The sequence below is a fragment of the Hipposideros armiger genome, unplaced genomic scaffold, assembly GCF_001890085.2.
Source record: "Hipposideros armiger isolate ML-2016 unplaced genomic scaffold, ASM189008v1 scaffold_125, whole genome shotgun sequence".
NCBI lineage: Eukaryota > Metazoa > Chordata > Mammalia > Chiroptera > Hipposideridae > Hipposideros > Hipposideros armiger.
Window position 1 is genome coordinate 1,165,920 of NW_017731475.1, and position 18,550 is coordinate 1,184,469.

General features: G+C 35.4%; 1 protein-coding gene across 1 annotated transcript in view; it reads left to right on the forward strand.

Annotated features, from left to right (window-relative positions):
* ZBTB11 (zinc finger and BTB domain containing 11) overlaps positions 1–18,550 on the forward strand; it is a 31,044-nt gene that overhangs the window by 2,778 nt on the left and 9,716 nt on the right. The window contains exons 2-5 of the mRNA XM_019648344.1: positions 3,406–3,641; positions 4,352–4,583; positions 14,437–15,278; positions 15,515–15,694. Coding sequence (XP_019503889.1) covers positions 3,406–3,641; positions 4,352–4,583; positions 14,437–15,278; positions 15,515–15,694 — 1,490 coding nt within the window. The remainder of the gene's footprint in view (positions 1–3,405; positions 3,642–4,351; positions 4,584–14,436; positions 15,279–15,514; positions 15,695–18,550) is intronic.

Below are 18,550 nucleotides of genomic sequence, written 5' to 3' on the forward strand. Positions count from 1 at the left end.
TGAAAAGCGCTTTGGAAACTGCTAGGCACTATATATGCCTGGAAGAAACACGGTTACTGTGTCATAGTCATGAAGTATAGCTCTCAAGTTTTTTGAACCTTGGAAACCAGGAGAGCAAGGGCCCTTGGAGACACTGAACAGGGGATGGTTGTATCCAACACAGAAGGGGAGGAAGGTTGTTTAACTGTAGCAAATTGTTCAACTTTGCAGATAGATCACTAGAGCAGTGGTTCTCAACCGGGGACGATTTTACCTCCCAGGGGACATCTTGCTGTCTGGAGACAGTTTTGGTTGTCATAACTGATGGTGGTTGAGGGTTGTATTGACATCTAATTGGGTAGAGATCTGGGTTGCTCCTAAACATTGTACAGTGCACAGGACAGGACATCCCCCACCACCGCCAAGAATCACCTGGCCCAAAATGTCAACACTGCTGAGGTTGACAAACACTGCACTAGAGTGAGAAACTTCCTCAAGTTGTTTTATTAGAGGACTACTCACTAAGGTCATTTATTTTACTTTGTTCTGGGTCTTTACTGAGTAAATAACCTTTTAATGGTAATTTGGTGTTTTCTGTGGATTTTTTTTTTTTTTTTTGGGTACCAGAGAGGTTCACCAGTGAGCATTATTTAACAAACACTTAGTGGTAGTTACTGTGTGTCAGACACTGTTCAAAGTGTTTATACATATTAATATTTAAACCAGATGATGACACACAGGCACAGAGAGAGGTTTGAAGACTTGGCCATGGTCACAAAGCCAGTTAGAGGATTCAGATTTTGCTGCATAACTAATTACATCCCCTTGCAGTAATCTCCCACTCTTTTTTTTTTTTCTTTTACCACTCTTAAAATAGTAAATTAACAATGTTTACATGTTGATGTCTTTTGAGTGGTTAACCTGAGTCAGGTTCTTTCAGCTTAATCAGCTCTGGGTAAATTAAGAAGGTCAGGTTTCTGAATCTTTAAAACTACAATAGATTTAAAATGATCCTATCAAAACACTAACACTCGAGTTAAAGGACTTATAAAACATAACAGGATGACTCTTAAAACAGTTGATCGACTATCATACATTAATAGCATGTTTTTCCTGCAGTCTTTATAATTTTTCATCCTTGTTCCAAATCTTGTGTAATTTTTCCCAATACCATTTTAACTCATCCAGTTAATAGTTTCAAACCTCTGCTGTATGCAGAATATATTAAATTGTGTAGAAACATAAAATGTTTAGAAATACATAGAACCAAAGTTAATTAGAAAAAACAGCCTCTTCTTCTTTATTTTGGACATAGAAATTTCCATCGCAGTACTTCTTATTCTCCAAGTATGTTTCTTTCTTAGACATATATTTCCATATATTCTCTTACATTTAAAAAAAAATTGTGCTAAGATATATAATAAAATTTACCATTTTAATAATTTTAAGTGTATAGTTTAGTGTTAGTAAGTATATTCACATTGTTGTGTAACCATACTAACTATTCAGAAAACTTCACCCCTTCCCCGATTCCCCAACACTGTTCCTTCCCCCAATTCCCCAATGAAAATCTTAAAAAAAAAAAATCTTCAGAAATTTTTCATCATCCCAACCCATTTACTCTTATTTTTTTTATAAATATAATGAACATCTTTTCATTGTTTTACAAAGAGAATTAACGTCTTTTCCATTTACCCTTAATTGTATGCAAAATATATATCCATCCAGCCTTTTTTGTTACTTACTATATACCTCATAGAGGTATAGACTTGTTATTGACTTTAATATTTTTGGATGCTAGACTATAACCTCTATTGTTCTCTAAATCTATGTAAATGCCTTTTTGATGAAAGTTATATTTAACACTAACCCATTTTTAAATTATGTTCTAAAAAAATGCTGTTCTCTGAACAATCAAATTTGGAAAATTTCTAGGTTAAACAGGTTTCTTTACTGTAGAACTCAGAATTTTTAATAAGATAATATCCATTTTGTGTATTTAAAATGAGAATATAATTTCTGAATTTATTAGTGCAGTGTATACTTTTTTAGTAAATATGGGACATAATACAATTTGAGAAATATTGCTTGAATACTCTCTAAAGGTTGAAAGCAAGAAACTTGATATATTTTGACATCTTGAAACTGTTTTCAGGAATTTACTATATACCTCAGTATCTTTTTAGCTAATTAATGAGCCTTTTTATTTGCATTTTACTTGGGGATTATGGGGGAAGAAGTTTCACCACAGGGATGGACAAATGTGTTTCTGGGTAAGTAGCATAATATACTGAAGATAACATGGCTTCTGGAGGCCCAGCTATGCATTTACTAGATGTGACTTTGGACAAGTTACTTACCTCTCAGGGCTTAATTTTCCTGGTCTGTAGAATGGGAATTATTTGATTCTACCTTATAAGGGTGATTGGATATGTGTGTGTGTGTGTGTGTGTACAGTAAATCCTCACTTAAAGTTGATAAGTTCTGTGACTTTAAGTGAAATGACATATAATGAAACCAGTTTTACCACAAGCTAATTGATATAAACAAGAGTTAAGTTCCCACTGTATCTCATCAACGTTGTAACAAACCAATGTTACTTGAGGACCTACTGTGTATAAAAAGTGTTACTCCTTGCTCCCTACTCCCACCCCAACATACTGAGCTGGAAGTTGAAATTTAGAATAGGGTTTTGTGAGTGGCTTGTGTATAATCAACTTTAGTTAAGTTGTGTATTCTGCAGTTTCATGTAAATCTGAAATCTCATAGCTTTCAAAAAAACAGATTTATTTTATATTCTGATTACAAGATTTGGTTGTAATCCTGTTTAGGTTACAAGTTGGCTCCCTCTGTCTTTTTTCATCTGCATTTCGGGCTAAAGGACATCATTCATCTGGAACATCTGTTCTTTGAGATCAAAGAACTGATGGGAAACAGTGCCTCTTAAAGCTTCTAATGAGATATGGCACACATCATATCCATTCATATCCACTGACCAAAGCAAATTACATGGTCAAGTCTGGTGTTAGTAGGGTGGACAGGTATTAGCTTCATCTACATTATTATTACTATTTATAAAGGTAAAAAACAGTTGAATATTAGCAATTTCATATAGATCTTATTGCATGAATGAGTTGCAACTCACATGGAAATGGGTGGTGCTACATAGTCATCTTATATGGTGGGGAAGTGAGTAACATTTTAACATAGCATGGAAACAAGTGATCATTTAAATAACCTTATATCTTTGAAAAAATGTATTGTAAATTCTAAAGAACTCACTCTGGGGACTTTATGGGGCATACATGTGTCTGCACATATGCAGTGGAACATATTAGTGTACACATTAAATAATACACTACATTCTTTAATTTTCAAATGAGAGCCGTATTAAACTTGACTTGTTAATTTTTATTGTCATTGTAGGTATATTAAAGCAAGTCAAAGATTACATTAAACAGTGTAGCAAATGCCAGGAGAAACTAGATCGCTCCCGTCCAATATCAGATACTTCAGAAATGTTAGAAGAATTGGGATTAGACCTTGAATCTGGAGAAGAAAGTAATGAATCAGAGGATGACCTGAGCAACTTTACTTCACCTCCAGCTACAGCCTCCAAGCCTGCAAAAAAGAAGCCAGTATCCAAACATGAACTTGTATTTGTAAGTGGAATTTTCCATTTAGCTTTAATGTGTGTAACTAGTATATTAGTATTTGTAGTCTTTTTGAATTTTTTCTTAAACCACTAAAACTGCTTGACTATTGGCACTGACAATGAAGATTTAAGCAGGTCTGTGTCTAAAGTAATGCACTATATTATATACACTAAAAGTATGCTAATATATGTATGTATATTAAGGTTTGGAAATATGCTTTTATTTTCAAACCCAGGCATATGACTAAAAGTATGCTAATATTACCTCTTCATTAATCATAAATATCCCTGTTGTTGCTTCTCTTTAGAATGTAACATTGGTTTGTTGTTAATCACTCCTCCTCTCTTTTTTTTAATGGTATATTGGTACAGGTAGAATACATTTCTGGAAGCAGTCTTTGGGTCATGCAGCAAGGTAAAATTAAGCTGGCTAGGTCTTTGTTTTTTGCCTGTATTAGTTTCATATATCATTGGATTCCTGACTGTTAAGAAGAGACAGCAAGAAGTGAAATGCAGGTTTTCATTGAACATAGATAAAAATAGTGAGAACAGTGTATCTTTTCATTTAAATACATAGGTAATAAAGACTAGCAGGCTATTCATATTAATTAGTGGTGTCTTTTAAAAGGGAATAATGTATCTTGTCTAAAAGTCTCTTATGGGTGGAAATACAGATGATATATAATACAACTCTTGGTCTCAAACTTATTTTGATAGGTTGACACCAAAGGAGTAGTGAAACGTTCTTCTCCAAAACATTGTCAGGCTGTCTTAAAACAGCTGAATGAACAGAGACTCTCCAACCAGTTCTGTGATGTTACTTTGTTAATTGAAGGAGAAGAGTACAAAGCTCATAAATCTGTTTTGTCAGCTAACAGTGAATATTTTCGAGATCTCTTTATTGAGAAAGGAGCTGTTTCCAGTCATGAGGCAGTGGTGGATCTTTCTGGTAAGAACTTTCTAATACTCTTGCTTTTTGTTTATAAGTACCAGCTGGAAGAGGGTTGTGTGTGTGTGTTTCTTACAAACTCAGGATTTATGCTAAAGTGGGAGAAGCCCATTTATAGCAGCAGATTAAGCTATACTGATAAGGTCCTTCCTTTTGGCAAGGTTCCCAAGGTAGATTTATGGAAAAGGATAGGAAGAGTCATTTCCTATCACTGCCTCTTAGGTGAGAAATTTGTAGCAGTAGAAGAATATCTGGGATTTACACTGTTAAAAACAGTTTGAGAGAAATCCATACTGCATCAGTTTCATTACACTAAGTGATTATGTTATTTAAAAATTGACTGCTTATATCTTATATTGTGCAACATGTAATTAGAGAGCACTTTTGTAGGTCTGTTGTTTTTCATTTTTTAAGATTAATTATTAGAATTAGGTTCAATAATCAAACTGTCAATGTAGAATAATCAGAATTCCAGGTGTGGGTTTTTGTTTTGTTTTTAAGATTTTATTGGGGAATTGAGGAAAGGGAACAGTGTTGGGGAATTGGGGAAGGGGAATAGCGAAGTTGTTGTCCTTCAGTCTTAGTCGTGGAGGGCGCAGCTAGCCCAGCTCCAAGTTCAGTCGCCATCCGGCTGCCTGTTGGCAGCTGACTGCCGCTCAGCTCAAGGTGTGGTGTTCAGTCTTAATTGCGGGTGGGCGTAGCCCCCCATCCCATGCGGGAGCCTAACGGGAAATGTTGTTAGGAGCACGTGCTCTCACCAGAGCCATCCTGCCATCTGTTGGCAGCTCAGCAACAGCTCAGCTCAGGTGCAGCTCACCATGTCGGAATCGAACTGGCGACCCAGTTGCTCAGAGCTTGGGCTGTTAACCAACTGAGCCACTTGCCCTGCCCCGGTGTGGGTTTTTTTGTTTCTTTTGTTTTATATTTATTGTGAATGAATAATTTAACTTTTTTTTGGCCTCACTAGACTAGAGCTTATAAAAGGGCTTAGGAGTCAAAAAGTGAAAATTTAGGAAGAATTAAAGTAGCTAACCTTATTTATCCATTTTCTCATAATATTAACTTGCTGCAACTCTTGAATTACTGACATCACTGTGAAAATTTCATTTCCTCTTTCTGAAACAAAAAAGTGACTTCATCCAGGTATATAAATACTTAACCTGGTATCACTGATCCTTTTCTACCTTATACTTTTTAAGCTTACCTCTTCTGGGAAGACAAATATATATATATTTCCTTAGCAGTAGCTATATGTTTAATTACTAAAAAATATTTATTAAGCATCCACTGTGTGCGAGGAAGTAGCCTAGGTTCTTGGGATACAATGGTAAGCAAAAAATTTATGGAGCATAGAGTTATATTAAATTCTAGATTAGTGATTTGCTTTTTCTGAGTTTGGTGACTCAGAGGAGAAAATATGTCTTATACTGGGCCATCTGAATAATAAAATTCATCACAAGTATAATCTTTTGATATCTTAGCTTTGGATTTTTTTTTCCTATCTTATGCATCTGAAAAAGAAAGAAGTGTATGGATATTGCTTTTTTCTAGTTTCTTAGTAGCTTATAGCAACTGAAATGTCTGCCCCCAAATAACTGCAGTACAGCATCCTAATTATTAAAGTACAGCGTCCTAATATTAAAATCTCATTTATTCTTCATTCTAAATGCATTCTAAATGTATTATTCAGCAAATATATAAGGCAATAGCAGATAAAGTAGACATTAAAATTTTTTGCTTTAAATATTAAGTGGATAAAGAATATTTACAAAATATGTACAGTATAAAAAATTATAAAATACTTTTTTTTAATTATCTACTTTAATGTAGTTGAATTTACCTGTGTTTTTCTTTGTTATTTATACTTTAAAAATATTTCTTTCCTACTCAGTCATATAGATATTTTCATATATTGTCTTTTAAAATTTTCATAGTTTTTCTTTCATATTTAATTTTTTAATCTATTTGGAATTTATTTTTGTTGGCTTGAGATAGGTGTTTGATATCATTATTTCCCATTTTAATCATCATTTGTCTCAGAATCATTTAGTGAAAACTCTGACTGTCCTCTTCCTGTCCATAGACCATGTAAATTCTCTTAGAAAAGAAATTTCCATGTGTTTGGTATTGATTCTAGGCTTTGTTTCACTCTGTTGGTTGTCTCTTTCTACACTCTTATCACTTGGCCTTAATTACCTTCACTTTATAATAATAAAGAAAGTCTCTCACCTTTATTATTCAGGTGGGTCTTAGTTATTCATAACCGTTTCCTATTCCATATAAACTGTAAAAGCAACTCACCTACCACAAAAAGAAAATAATGTATTTTGATAGAGAATATATTGAATAAAGTTTTAGAGATTAATCTAATAAAGGTCTCATATCTTTTGTTAGATTATTCCAAAGCACCTTATATTTTTTGATACTATTGTGATTTTTTTCTTCTTAACATTAATATAATTTTCTGATTTATTTCTGGTGTATATTGATTTTTATATACAGTTATACTGCTAAATACCTTTAGTTGTCCAGAAATTTATCTATAGATTCTTTGAGGTTTTTAACATCAAAGATATTATTTACTAATAGTAATAATTTTGTTTCTAGCTTTCCAGTCTTTATATTTTGAACTTTTTTCTTGCTTTACAATGCTGTCCAGGACCTTAAAAAAAAGAAAATCATCATTTTAGCAATTGAATAGAAATGATGGATGATAGAGGGTACACTTATCTGAGTCCCATTTCTAAAGAAGGTTTTTGTTTGTTTGTTTGTTTGTTTTTTAACCATGAAGTATGTTATTTGGTAAGTGTTTTAAATATATAATCCTTTACCCCCTTTAACATTAAGGAAATTTCCCCTGAAGTGGGTGTTGGCGTATCACATACTTGTCCATCTTTATTTTTCCCATTCTGTTAATGTGGGAAATTATGTTGATTTTCTAATGTTAAGCTAATTTTTCATTCCTGAAATAAATCCAATTTAGACGTGATGTATCACCTTTTGTATAAATTGCTGTTTGGTTTGTTAATATTATTTAAAACATTTCCATCTATCTTTATGAGTAATTTTCCTTTTTCACACTGTTGTGAACTTTGGGAGAAGACTTTTAACTGCTAATTTGACAAGTTCAATGGTTTGCCATGTATAATGCATACTTTTCTGCCCAAATTTGTGAGGGAAAAATAAGAATGTGCATTATACATGGATAGTACTAATTCCATAGCTATATAAATGTTTTTAATTCTTTTGTTTATGCTTATGAGTTAAAAGCATAACTCTAGGGCCGGCCGAGTGGCTCAGTTGGTTAAGAACTTGCTCAAGAGCGCGAGCTCTGAGCAACAAGGTCGCCAGTTCAATTCTCACATGGGCCAGTGAACTGCGCCTGAACTGAGCTGCTGCTGAGCTGCCAACAGGTGGCAGGATGGCTCAGCTGGTGAGAGCATGTGCTCCTAACAACAAAGTTGCCTGTTTGAGATGGTGGGCTAGGCCCATCCGCCACTAAAGACTGAACTCAGCACCTTGAGCTGAGCTGCTGCCTGGGTGGCTCAGGGAATAGAGCATGTGCTCTTAACAACGAGGCTGCTGGTTCGACTCCTGCATGGGATGGTGGCTATGCCCACCTGCAACTAATTGAACACAGCACCTTGAGTTGAGCGGCGCTACTGGACTTGGAGCTGAGCTTGCTGTGCCCTCCACAACTAAGAATGAATGACAACAACTTGGCTGTTCCCCTTCTCCAATTCCCCAATACTGTTCCCCTCCCTCAATTCCCCAATTTAAAAAAAAAAAGAAAAAAAAAGTGTAACTCTAGAAATCAATAACGATATCCATATGCAAAACAATACCCTGGAATACAATCATCAGTTTTGTTGAATTTAACAATGAACTTGCAACGACAGAGTTCTTGGCCTTCTAGTTCTTGGCCTTCTACAATGAGTAAATATCGTAAATTTGTTACTGGTACATAAAATTTCTTGTACCTTGTATCTGTTCTTGTGTTTTGTACTTATTTGTTACATAAAATTTCCTGTACCATACTATGTTAAAAAATAAATGCTAAAATTTCTTTATAATACAAAAAACAATTACCTAAATGTAAAATAAAAATTTGAATTAAAAAAAAAATTTTTTTTCCCCCTGAAAGTTTGGGCCAAAAACATGGGTGTGCATTATACATGGGAGCACATCATACACAGCAAAATACGGTATTCAGGTTTTCTATTTCATCTTGAGTAATTTTAGAAAGTTATATTTTTGCCAGAGTTTATGTATTTCATCTAAATTTTCAAATTTATTGGTACAAAATTTTTCATGTTCTCTTTTAAATGTTTCCAGTGATTTTAGATATGTCTCTTTCATTCTTTGATATTGGTTATTGATGCCTTTTCTCTCATTTAAAAATTTTTCTTACTAAAGGTTTACTTTTTTTTCAATCCTATTAAAAGCAGGAGTTGGCAAACTACAGTTTGCAGGCCACATCTGGCCCACTGCCTGTTTGTGTAAATAAAGTTTTATTGGGAGACAGCCATATCTATTTATTTACATATTGTCTGTGGCTGCTTTTGAGCTTATAAGGGCAAAATTGAAAAGTTGCTACATAAACCAGTGACCCACAAAGCTTAAAATATTTGCTTATCTGTCTCTTTCCAAAAAAACTTTCCTTACTACTATACTAAAGCATAATTTTTAAAACGTTAAAAACCTGACTTTTATGAAAATATAGTCCAAAATTTTTATGTCATTAATGGAGGAAATTAGTAAGATGTTAAAACTGCTTCTAATAGAATTTTTAAGAAAAGAATTGCTGTCAGCCAAAGGAATGTTGAAATGAATTTACTGATAGTTGAAGAACTGGTTATCCTACAGGGAAATAAACTAAGTTTTAGGGTTATCTTTCCTGATAGACATAGCTTCTCAGTCTTTCACTTCATTTACATTTGCTATCACTTTTTTCTAAGTTAATTTTAATAGAGTTGTAGTCAGTCAATGGTGTATGCTCAGCACTGCTCTTAAAGAACACCTGATAATCCTTTTTGCATATTACCAAGCTTTGGCTAATTTTTCTTGACACTCCTTTCAAAGAACAGCAATTGTTTTGTTTTATTTCTGCTCTTTATTATCTTCTTTATTTGAGCATATACTCTGTCTCTCTTTTTTGTTTTTAAGTGTATAATGCTTACTTAGCCCATTAACTCCCCACCTTTCTTATTGGGTTGTTGGAAAAGTCTTGATGCATGTTTGCAACAAATGGCACTAGTTCATTTTTGGAAGCACTAGAGTCATTCGCATCTATGTTATTGCTATGTCATTTGACAGCTGACAGTTCTAGCTTCATTCTAAAAGAAACTGAGCAATTTGGTTGAGTTGTGGAGATTTTACAAGTTGAAGATGGAAGACCAAACGGTGCATTTTTGCCATATTTTACTGTTTTACTTCCATAAAGGGAAGAACACTTGTCAAGCTTGTGAAAAGTTGCATCAAGTTTACAGTGACAATGCTCTACAAGAACGTCAGTGCCTACGATGGTTCATGAAATTTCATGCTGGTGACTGATCTCAACAATGCTCCTCGGTCAGGGAGTCCCACCAAGGTTGATGACGACAAAATAAAGGCATTGATCGAGTCAAACCCATGTTACACAACACGAGAGATTGCAGAAACATTGAACATCCATTATTTAAGCATTCACGACCACATGAAGAAGCTGGGATACGTAAGCAAGCGCGATATTTGGGTTCCGCATGAACTCAAAAGAAGTTCATTTGACGGTGTGTATAAACATCTGCGATATGCTCATTAAACATGAGGAAAACGATCCTGTTTTGAAGCAACTGATAACTGGTGATGAGAAGTGGATTGTTTACAACAATGTGGTGCACCAAATGGTCTCAGTCCCAATGTGAAGATTTGCCTCAAACGACATCGAAAGTAGACATTCATCAGAGGAAGAGTGTGCTCTCAGTGTGTTCGTATTTTAAAGGTGTCGTGTTTTTCGAGCTCCTACCAAGGAACCAATCAATTTGAATGTGTACTGGCGGCAATTGGACAGTTTGAATGAATCCATCATCCAGAAACCTCCAGAGCTTTTTAATTGTAAATGAGTTGTGTACCATCACGACAACGCGAGACCACACAAAAGTTTGATCACCTGTCAAAAATTATTGGAGTTTGGGTGGGATGTGTTGCCACACCCACCATACTCACTTGACCTTGCTCCGTCAGACTTCCGCTTGTTTCGCTCTCTTCAAAACTCCTTGTGTGGTATAACGTTCAATTCAGATGAGGCTGTAAATCATCACCTTGTTCAGTTTTTCACCATTAAAGACAGGTCCTTCTATGAACGAAGAATTATGAAGCTTACTGAAAGATGACAAAAGTTATCAAACAAAACGGGCAATATATCATTGATTGACCTTTGTTCTTTATATAAATAAATGACCTTTGAAAAACATAGACAAAATACGTCATGATGTTTCCGTAAACCCAATATTTTCTAGTTTAAGCATTCAAGGCTAGAAATTTGCCCTTAATTCTGCAGATTTGCTGACAGTTGCTTTTAACACTCCATGTGCTCTGTTTTTATAAGTTTAATTTTGCTTGAATAGAATGTCAGTTTTTTCAGTTGGATGCAGTTAGAATTAGATCAAGCTTGTTAATTGTTAATTCTGTGCTGATTATTTTGTGTGCTTGATCTGTCAAGTACTTTAGAATATTAACTATTATGATTCATTTGTCTATTTCTTTTTGAGTTTCTTCAGTTTTTGTTTTATGTATTATGAGGCCATGTTATTACATGCATATAAATTTAGAATTATGGCTTTATAATGAAATATCCTTTTATCATTATGTAGTGATCCTCTTTATCATTAGTGATGCTCTTCACTCTTAAAGTCTGTGTTGGATGCTATTGTAAACAATAATTTCTGTTTTAGCTATTGTAAATATCTTGAGCTGTGTAAACAATATTTTTGTTATTTGCCTAGGATATCTTCCTCCATCTTTTATTTTCAAACTTTTTATATTTTTTATGTTTTAGATATCTCTGTACATCACATTTCTGGATTTTGTTTTTAATCCGGTATGAGGATATTTGACTTTAAACTATCTTGCATGGAAACTGAGATTGTTGTATTTCATTAGTTGGGAAAAATTCTTAGCCAGTATCTCTTCAGAAATTGTCTCTGCCTTTTTCTCTGCCTTCTACCTTTCTGAAGCTCCAATTAGACAGACATTCTCACTTTATATTGTCTCTCTTAATCTTTCTGTCATAGTTTCTTTCTTTGTAGATTATTCTGGAAAATTATAGTTCACTCTTTAGTTGCATCTAATTTTTTGTTGAATTCATTTACTGAGCTTTTTATTACAATTTATTTTTGTTCCATTTTTAGAGGTTTTATTTCGTTCTTTTTCAGATGTCTCTTTTAGGGAGCTCCTTTTTGTGATCTTTTGCTCTATTGGTATGCCACCCTTTATTTTCTGTATCTGATTATAGCAATACTTAAAATCTTTGCTGGTTTGACTTATGTTCTTTGTTTCTGCTAGCTCTTGTTCATGGTGCCTTTTTTCTTTGTGATTTTTTTAAACCTGTGTACACTGAATTCATATTCTTTAGAACTTTGTGGGAAATCTTTGAGTCCTGGGTTGAAGGTGTTTTCCCAGAGGAAACATTTGCTTCTTTAGATACTGAGGGCATTTGCAATCTGGGACCACTTTAAATTCTCATCTTGAGGCTTTTATGACTACCAAAGTGTTATATATATTTAAAAATAAATAATAATAACCCACCAAAGTAAGCCTGGCTGTGGTCTTGACTACCCAAGGAAGATTTCTCTACTGCTTCCACTCAGTGCTGGGGCACTGAATAAATTTAAAATAGTATTTTAAAATATTTTCGTCTAGCATTTTTTTTCCACACATGTGAGTCTTTCAAGGCATCTGAGTCTGCCATACTGCTGGATGTGCAAGTACCTGTCAGTTTTTTTTAATCTATAACCACTGTCCATTTAAAATTTTTAAATTTTCATAAAAAACACATAATATAAAATTTACCCTCTTGATGATTTTTAAATATACAGTTCAGTAATATTAGCTTTATTCACATTGTTGTGTAACAGCTCTGGAACTTTTTCATCTTGCAAAATTATTCATTTCATTCTGTCTAAAATGTTTTGCACAGTGTGTATATGTGTACGTTCGTATGTAAGAAGGCTAGGGGTAAAAACCAAATACCAAAATTATCTATTATCATTTGGCAGTAAGATTATGAGTGAATTTTTTATTTCTTTATTTTGTGTTTATAGTATTTTATAGTAAACATGACTTGTATCTTTGAAAAAGTGGTTTTAGATATTCAAAGTGTTATTTGGAACAGTGTTAATCCTTTCATGGTAAAATTTTCTTATGATTTCATACTTAGATATTTAAAAAGGTACTAGGTAAAAGACCAAAATAAATTATTTTATTGGTATGCGTTTTTTTTTTTTAAAGAAATATTTTTACTTACCTCAAGCTTATTTAACTTGGTCTCGTAATTTGTAGCAGCATTAATCTGGCATTAGTCTATTTAAATATCAGCTTTCCTAACAATGGCTGAATTAACCATGATGATAATGTTGATGTGTAGTTCCCTCAGTTTTCAACCTGACTCCTAATGTATCTCACAGTTTAAGGCTTCCCTGTATACTTGTCCATCCCATCTGCCTATGTAAAAGGACCACATTTTATGTACCTTGAGTCAAAACTGAAAAACACAGCAAATGTGAGTTTTTAAAAGGTTGCTTTGGCCCTCTATATTTTAATAAAAGTTCTGTAAGATTATTATATATGAAAAAGAAGGCACAGAACAGTATATATAATTAAACCTGTAAGAAGGGAGAATAAGAATATTTGCTTGACTGTATAAAGAAACTCTGGGAAGCTATATAAATTCTTAATTGTACTGGTTATAGAGATAGAGTTGAACATATCACTGTGAAATTTTCTGATTTTTGAATTATGTGAATATTAAAAATGGCTTTTGAAAGTGAAGGACTGAGAACTTAGAAAAGCTACAAATTGATCTTATTTTCTCACATAAAATAAGAATGTAATACCTAAAATAAGAGTGTATAGTAATTATTTCATTCCTTAAACCAGGTAGGCAAACTATAGCCCTAAGGGCAATCCTTGTTTCCTTTGTTTTTTGTAAAGTTATATTGGAACACAGCCACACCCATTTGTGTATGTATTACCTATGGCCACTCTTTCCAGCTACAATTACAGAGTTGAGTAGTTGCAACAGACACTTATGGCCTGCACTCTTAATTATCTGATTCTTTATAGAAAACTTTTGCTGACCTCCCTGCCTTAGACCTTATTTTTAAATTTTTAGTAGTAGAACCCTTTGTTTCCAATCAATTTTTATTTGGAATTCTATTATTAAAATATACAGCTATGCTTACTGAAGTAAGGTTAGGGGACAGGTTGGTTGAACCCTGCCTACTCACCTGCATCCCTCTCTTTTTTTACCCTCCATTCTCCAGCAGCTGTTTCTTGAGGGGAATTTGAGGAACCCCCGGGGTTCTAAGGAGTACAGTTTGAAAATGACTGCCTTACAACAACTCTTTGAGGTAGTAAGTCTGATATTATTTTCTATTTTAGGTATTCAGGGACTCGGCTCATAGAAGTGAGTTAGTCAAGGCTTAATAAGCAACCAGAACACAAAACAAACCCAGGGTGTTTAATTGCAAAATAAATGGTCATATTTGCCTTTGTATTCTATTTTACATTGTCATAATCATATATTAATTGTTCTTATAAGATGTTTTAGTGGTGATTTGACTCTTTTGTCCCCCATCTCTCTTGTTTCATGTAGGTTTCTGTAAGGCCAGCTTCCTTCCTTTACTGGAATTTGCCTATACTTCTGTGCTAAGTTTTGACTTCTGTAGCATGGCTGATGTAGCCATCTTGGCTCGGCATCTTTTCATGTCAGAAGTTTTAGAAATCTGTGAAAGTGTACATAAACTAATGGAAGAGAAGCAGCTAACAGTATATAAGAAGGGCGAAGTACAAACAGTTGCATCTACTCAGGACTTACCTGAACAAAATGGAGGTACAGCACCACCTGTGGTTAGCAATGAAGGAACCACAACAACTTTATCTACTGAACTTGGGGATTGTGAAATTGTCCTGTTGGTGAATGGAGACTTGCCAGAAGCTGGGCAGAATGGAGAGCTAGGGCAACAACCTCAGCCCCAGGTTTCTTCAGAGGTGGAAACCACTCTGTCACCTCCACCTGTAGGCTGTATGACTGATTCCCAACCTGAAATGGAGTCTGTTGATTTAGTAACAAAAAACAACCAGACAGAACTAGAAACTTTAAACAGCAGAGAAGATAGCACAGTTTCTAATATTTATCCAAAACTTTCAAAAGAGAATATAACCAGCAGCTCTGCAGAAAACAGTGAGATGGGAAATGATACATCAATTGAGGATGTCTGTGATGAAGACATTCCAGAGAATAGGCAGAACCTTGGCCAATCTTTAAAAGATCAGGAAAATCTAGTCGCAAAGACAAACCTTGGCCCTGATGATGATACTTACAGAAGCAGGCTTCGACAGCGTTCTATTAATGAAGGGGGATATATCCGACTTCACAAAGGAATGGAGAAAAAGCTGCAAAAACGGAAAGCCATTCCCAAGTCAGCAGTTCAACAGGTATGATGAAGAGTTGACATTTGTAGTTTTAGCTTAAAGTTGAAAACATTCTATTGATAAACTCATGCGTATGGTGAAAATTATTTTGGGGTTAAAGGGGAGGTAAGTGCAGGAAAGCAACTTCATGTTTTAAATACCAATAAGATAATATGAACTTGCAATATTTATAGCATGACTCATTACTAAAAATGAAAATAATTATATTATTTAGATTGTTTTTTCTATCCATTATTTAGGTGGCCCAGAAATTAGTTCAAAGAGGGAAAAAGATGAAACAGCCAAAAAGGGATGCTAAAGAGAATACTGAAGAAGAAGCATCTCATAAATGTGGAGAATGTGGAATGGTTTTTCAGAGAAGATACACCCTTATAATGCACACACTAAAACATGAAAGAGCTAGAGACTACAAATGTCCGGTAAGTATCCGGAAAGCTAATTGAAGATGGCTCTAACTTCATGATAAGTAGAATCCAACTTACTGCTTCATTGTTATCCTACCATTTGTATTCTCTTTCTGTCTCTCTGCCTTATATTGCTAAGAGTCATCTTCTGATTTGTATGTTATCTCCTTGACAAAAAATATTTAGTGACATACCTCCTGATACCCCAGTAAGACAACAGTAAAAATCTAAGCTAGTTGGGCCAGCCGAGTGGCACATTGGTTAGGAGTTGGCTTGAGACACCAGCTCTGAGCAGCAGGGCCCCGGTTTGGATCCCACTTGAGGATCCAAACTCCTCATGTGGATCTTAGCTGCGCCCTCTACAGCTAAGATGGTGAACAAAAGCTCGACCTGGAGTTGGGCTGCTGTGAGTCGCCGGCGACGTCGTAGGCTGCAGTGGCAGCTGGCCGTGAGATGCTGGGAGCCTCTGTGTACGGCCATCCAGTGGCCTGTGAGCGACTGCCTCACCTGGGAAGAGCGCAATGATAATACCAACATGGGCCAGTGAAGCGACATCCTCCACAACTAGACTGAAGAATGAAAGGACAGCAACTTGTCTATTCCTCTTCCACAATTCCCCTACGCTGTGCCCCTTCCCCAATTCCCCAATTAAAAAAAAATATCTACGCTTGTAAAAGGGAAAAGAGAACAGGAGGGGAGACCTTAGCAACTAAATTCTGGCCTCTGGTAAATAGATGTGATAACTGATTCAGCAGATTTGAAAGGCTCAGTGCTATGCTTGCACTGGGAAAAGCTAAGAATCAATTGAAATTGTATTGCAAAACTACCAAACAGCTCAGAAATTTACAGTACAGTAAAACCTTGGATTGCGAGTAACGTGGTTTGCGAGTGTTCTGCAAGACGAGCAAATATTTCTAATACATTTTAACATGGTAAATGAGCGATGTCTTGCAATATGAGTAGTTTGTTTCTGGAACGAATTATGCTCGCAAACCAAGGTATTACTGTATTACTAACTACTTTGAAAGTGGAAGTGAGCCTGGTTGTTAAAAGTCTTTAACAATTAAGGGGCCGGCCGAGTGGAGCGATGGTTAAGAACTGGCTTGGGACGCCAGAGGGCCCCGGTTCGGATCCCACATATGAGGGCCAGTGACACTGACCTCCACAGCTAAGATGCTGAACAACAGTTCAGCCTGGAGCTGGGTTGCCTTGAGTCACCGGCGACGGCGTAGGCTGTAGCCCCTGTGGCAGTGGGTTGCCATGGGCTACTGTGTGTGGCCAGCAGCCAGCGTGAGCGGCCAGCAACCGCAGTGAGCGGCTGTCCAGAAGCTGGTGACTGATCTGCTTTGCTGGGGAAGAGCGCAATGATGGTGCCAACTTGGGCCAGTGAAGCAACGTCCTCCACAACTAGACTGAAGAACAAGACGACAGCAACTTGTCTGTTCCCCTTCCCCCAATTCCCCAGTGCTGTTCCCATCCCCCAATTCCCCAATTAAAAAAAAAAATCTTAAAAAAAAAAAAGAAGCAATTAAGTTACCACCACCATTCCCTCAGACAAAGATCTACTTTTCAGAAAAGATAAAACGATAACTGCTCTGGAGAACACTATAAAGAGAGGGTGAATGTACTATACCCAAAACAGAAAAATAAAAGCTTACATACTGAATATTGAAAAATTTTAAGTTCTCTTCCCCTAATCAAGGCTCAGAATGTTAGCAGCCAGGCCTTTAACCTGAAAGCAAAGAGATTTCTCAGAGGTGGGAAATCCAAAGCCCATAAACAAAAGGCCTAAAATTACTGCTGACTAAAGCCTGTGGTTGACAATCCACTCCCCCATTTACACAGAAATTCTAATGAATTTTTTTTTAACTTTATTGGGGAACATTGTTTTTGGGGGGAACAATGTGGTTTTTTTGGGAGGGGGAAACAATGTGTTTTTTCCAGGACCCATCAGCTCCAAGTCAAGTTGTTGTCCTTCAGTCTTAGTTGTGGAGGGCATAGCTCAGCTCCAAGTCCAGTAGCCGTTTTCAATCTAGTTGTAGGGGGCACAGTCCACCATCCCATGTGGGAATCGAACCAGCAACCTTGTTGTTAAGAGCACGCTTTCTAACCAACTGAGCCATCCAGCTGCCCCCAATCAAGTTTTTTAACATCTTATTTGAAATATGAATAGACATCACGGATAATCAGACTCATGATAAATATTTCAAGAAAAAAAGCAACTTCGAGGAATCCAAAACTATACACAGAGAAAAAAACTTCAAAAAAGAACCCTAACCACAAAGTAAGTTATATCACAGATAAATGAAAAAGTTTCATCAATGAAACAATAACCAGGTACTATATTTTAAAAATGGTACATTAAGAGAACAGAAGATGTTTTTAGGAATAAAATATAAAAATCTTAGAAAAACTGGAAAATAGAATTGACTAAATCTCTCAGAAAAAGCAGAAAGACAAGTTAGAAAGTGGGAGTGAAAGAAATTTAGAGGATTGGTCTAAGATGTTCAATATTCACATAATTACAAACAGAACAGGGAGAGAAGGAAATCATTTATGCAATGAAGAAAAATTTCAGAACTTAAGGATAGAGAAGTTTCCTTGTTATAAGGGCACATTGAATGCCCAGAACCATGAATGCTCAGAAAATAAATCTGTCAAGATACATTATGAAATTTCAGAATATACAGACAAAGAGAAAATCTTATAAATTGCAAAAGAGAAAAAAGATGGTCAGTCTCATAGAAACGTTAAGGGTTAGCATGACTTTAGGCTTTTCAGCAGCAACAGTGGAAGCTGAAAGACAAAGTCACTGTGCCTTTAAAATTCTAAAGAGAAATAATGTCTAACTTAGAGTCTGTAGCCAAATTA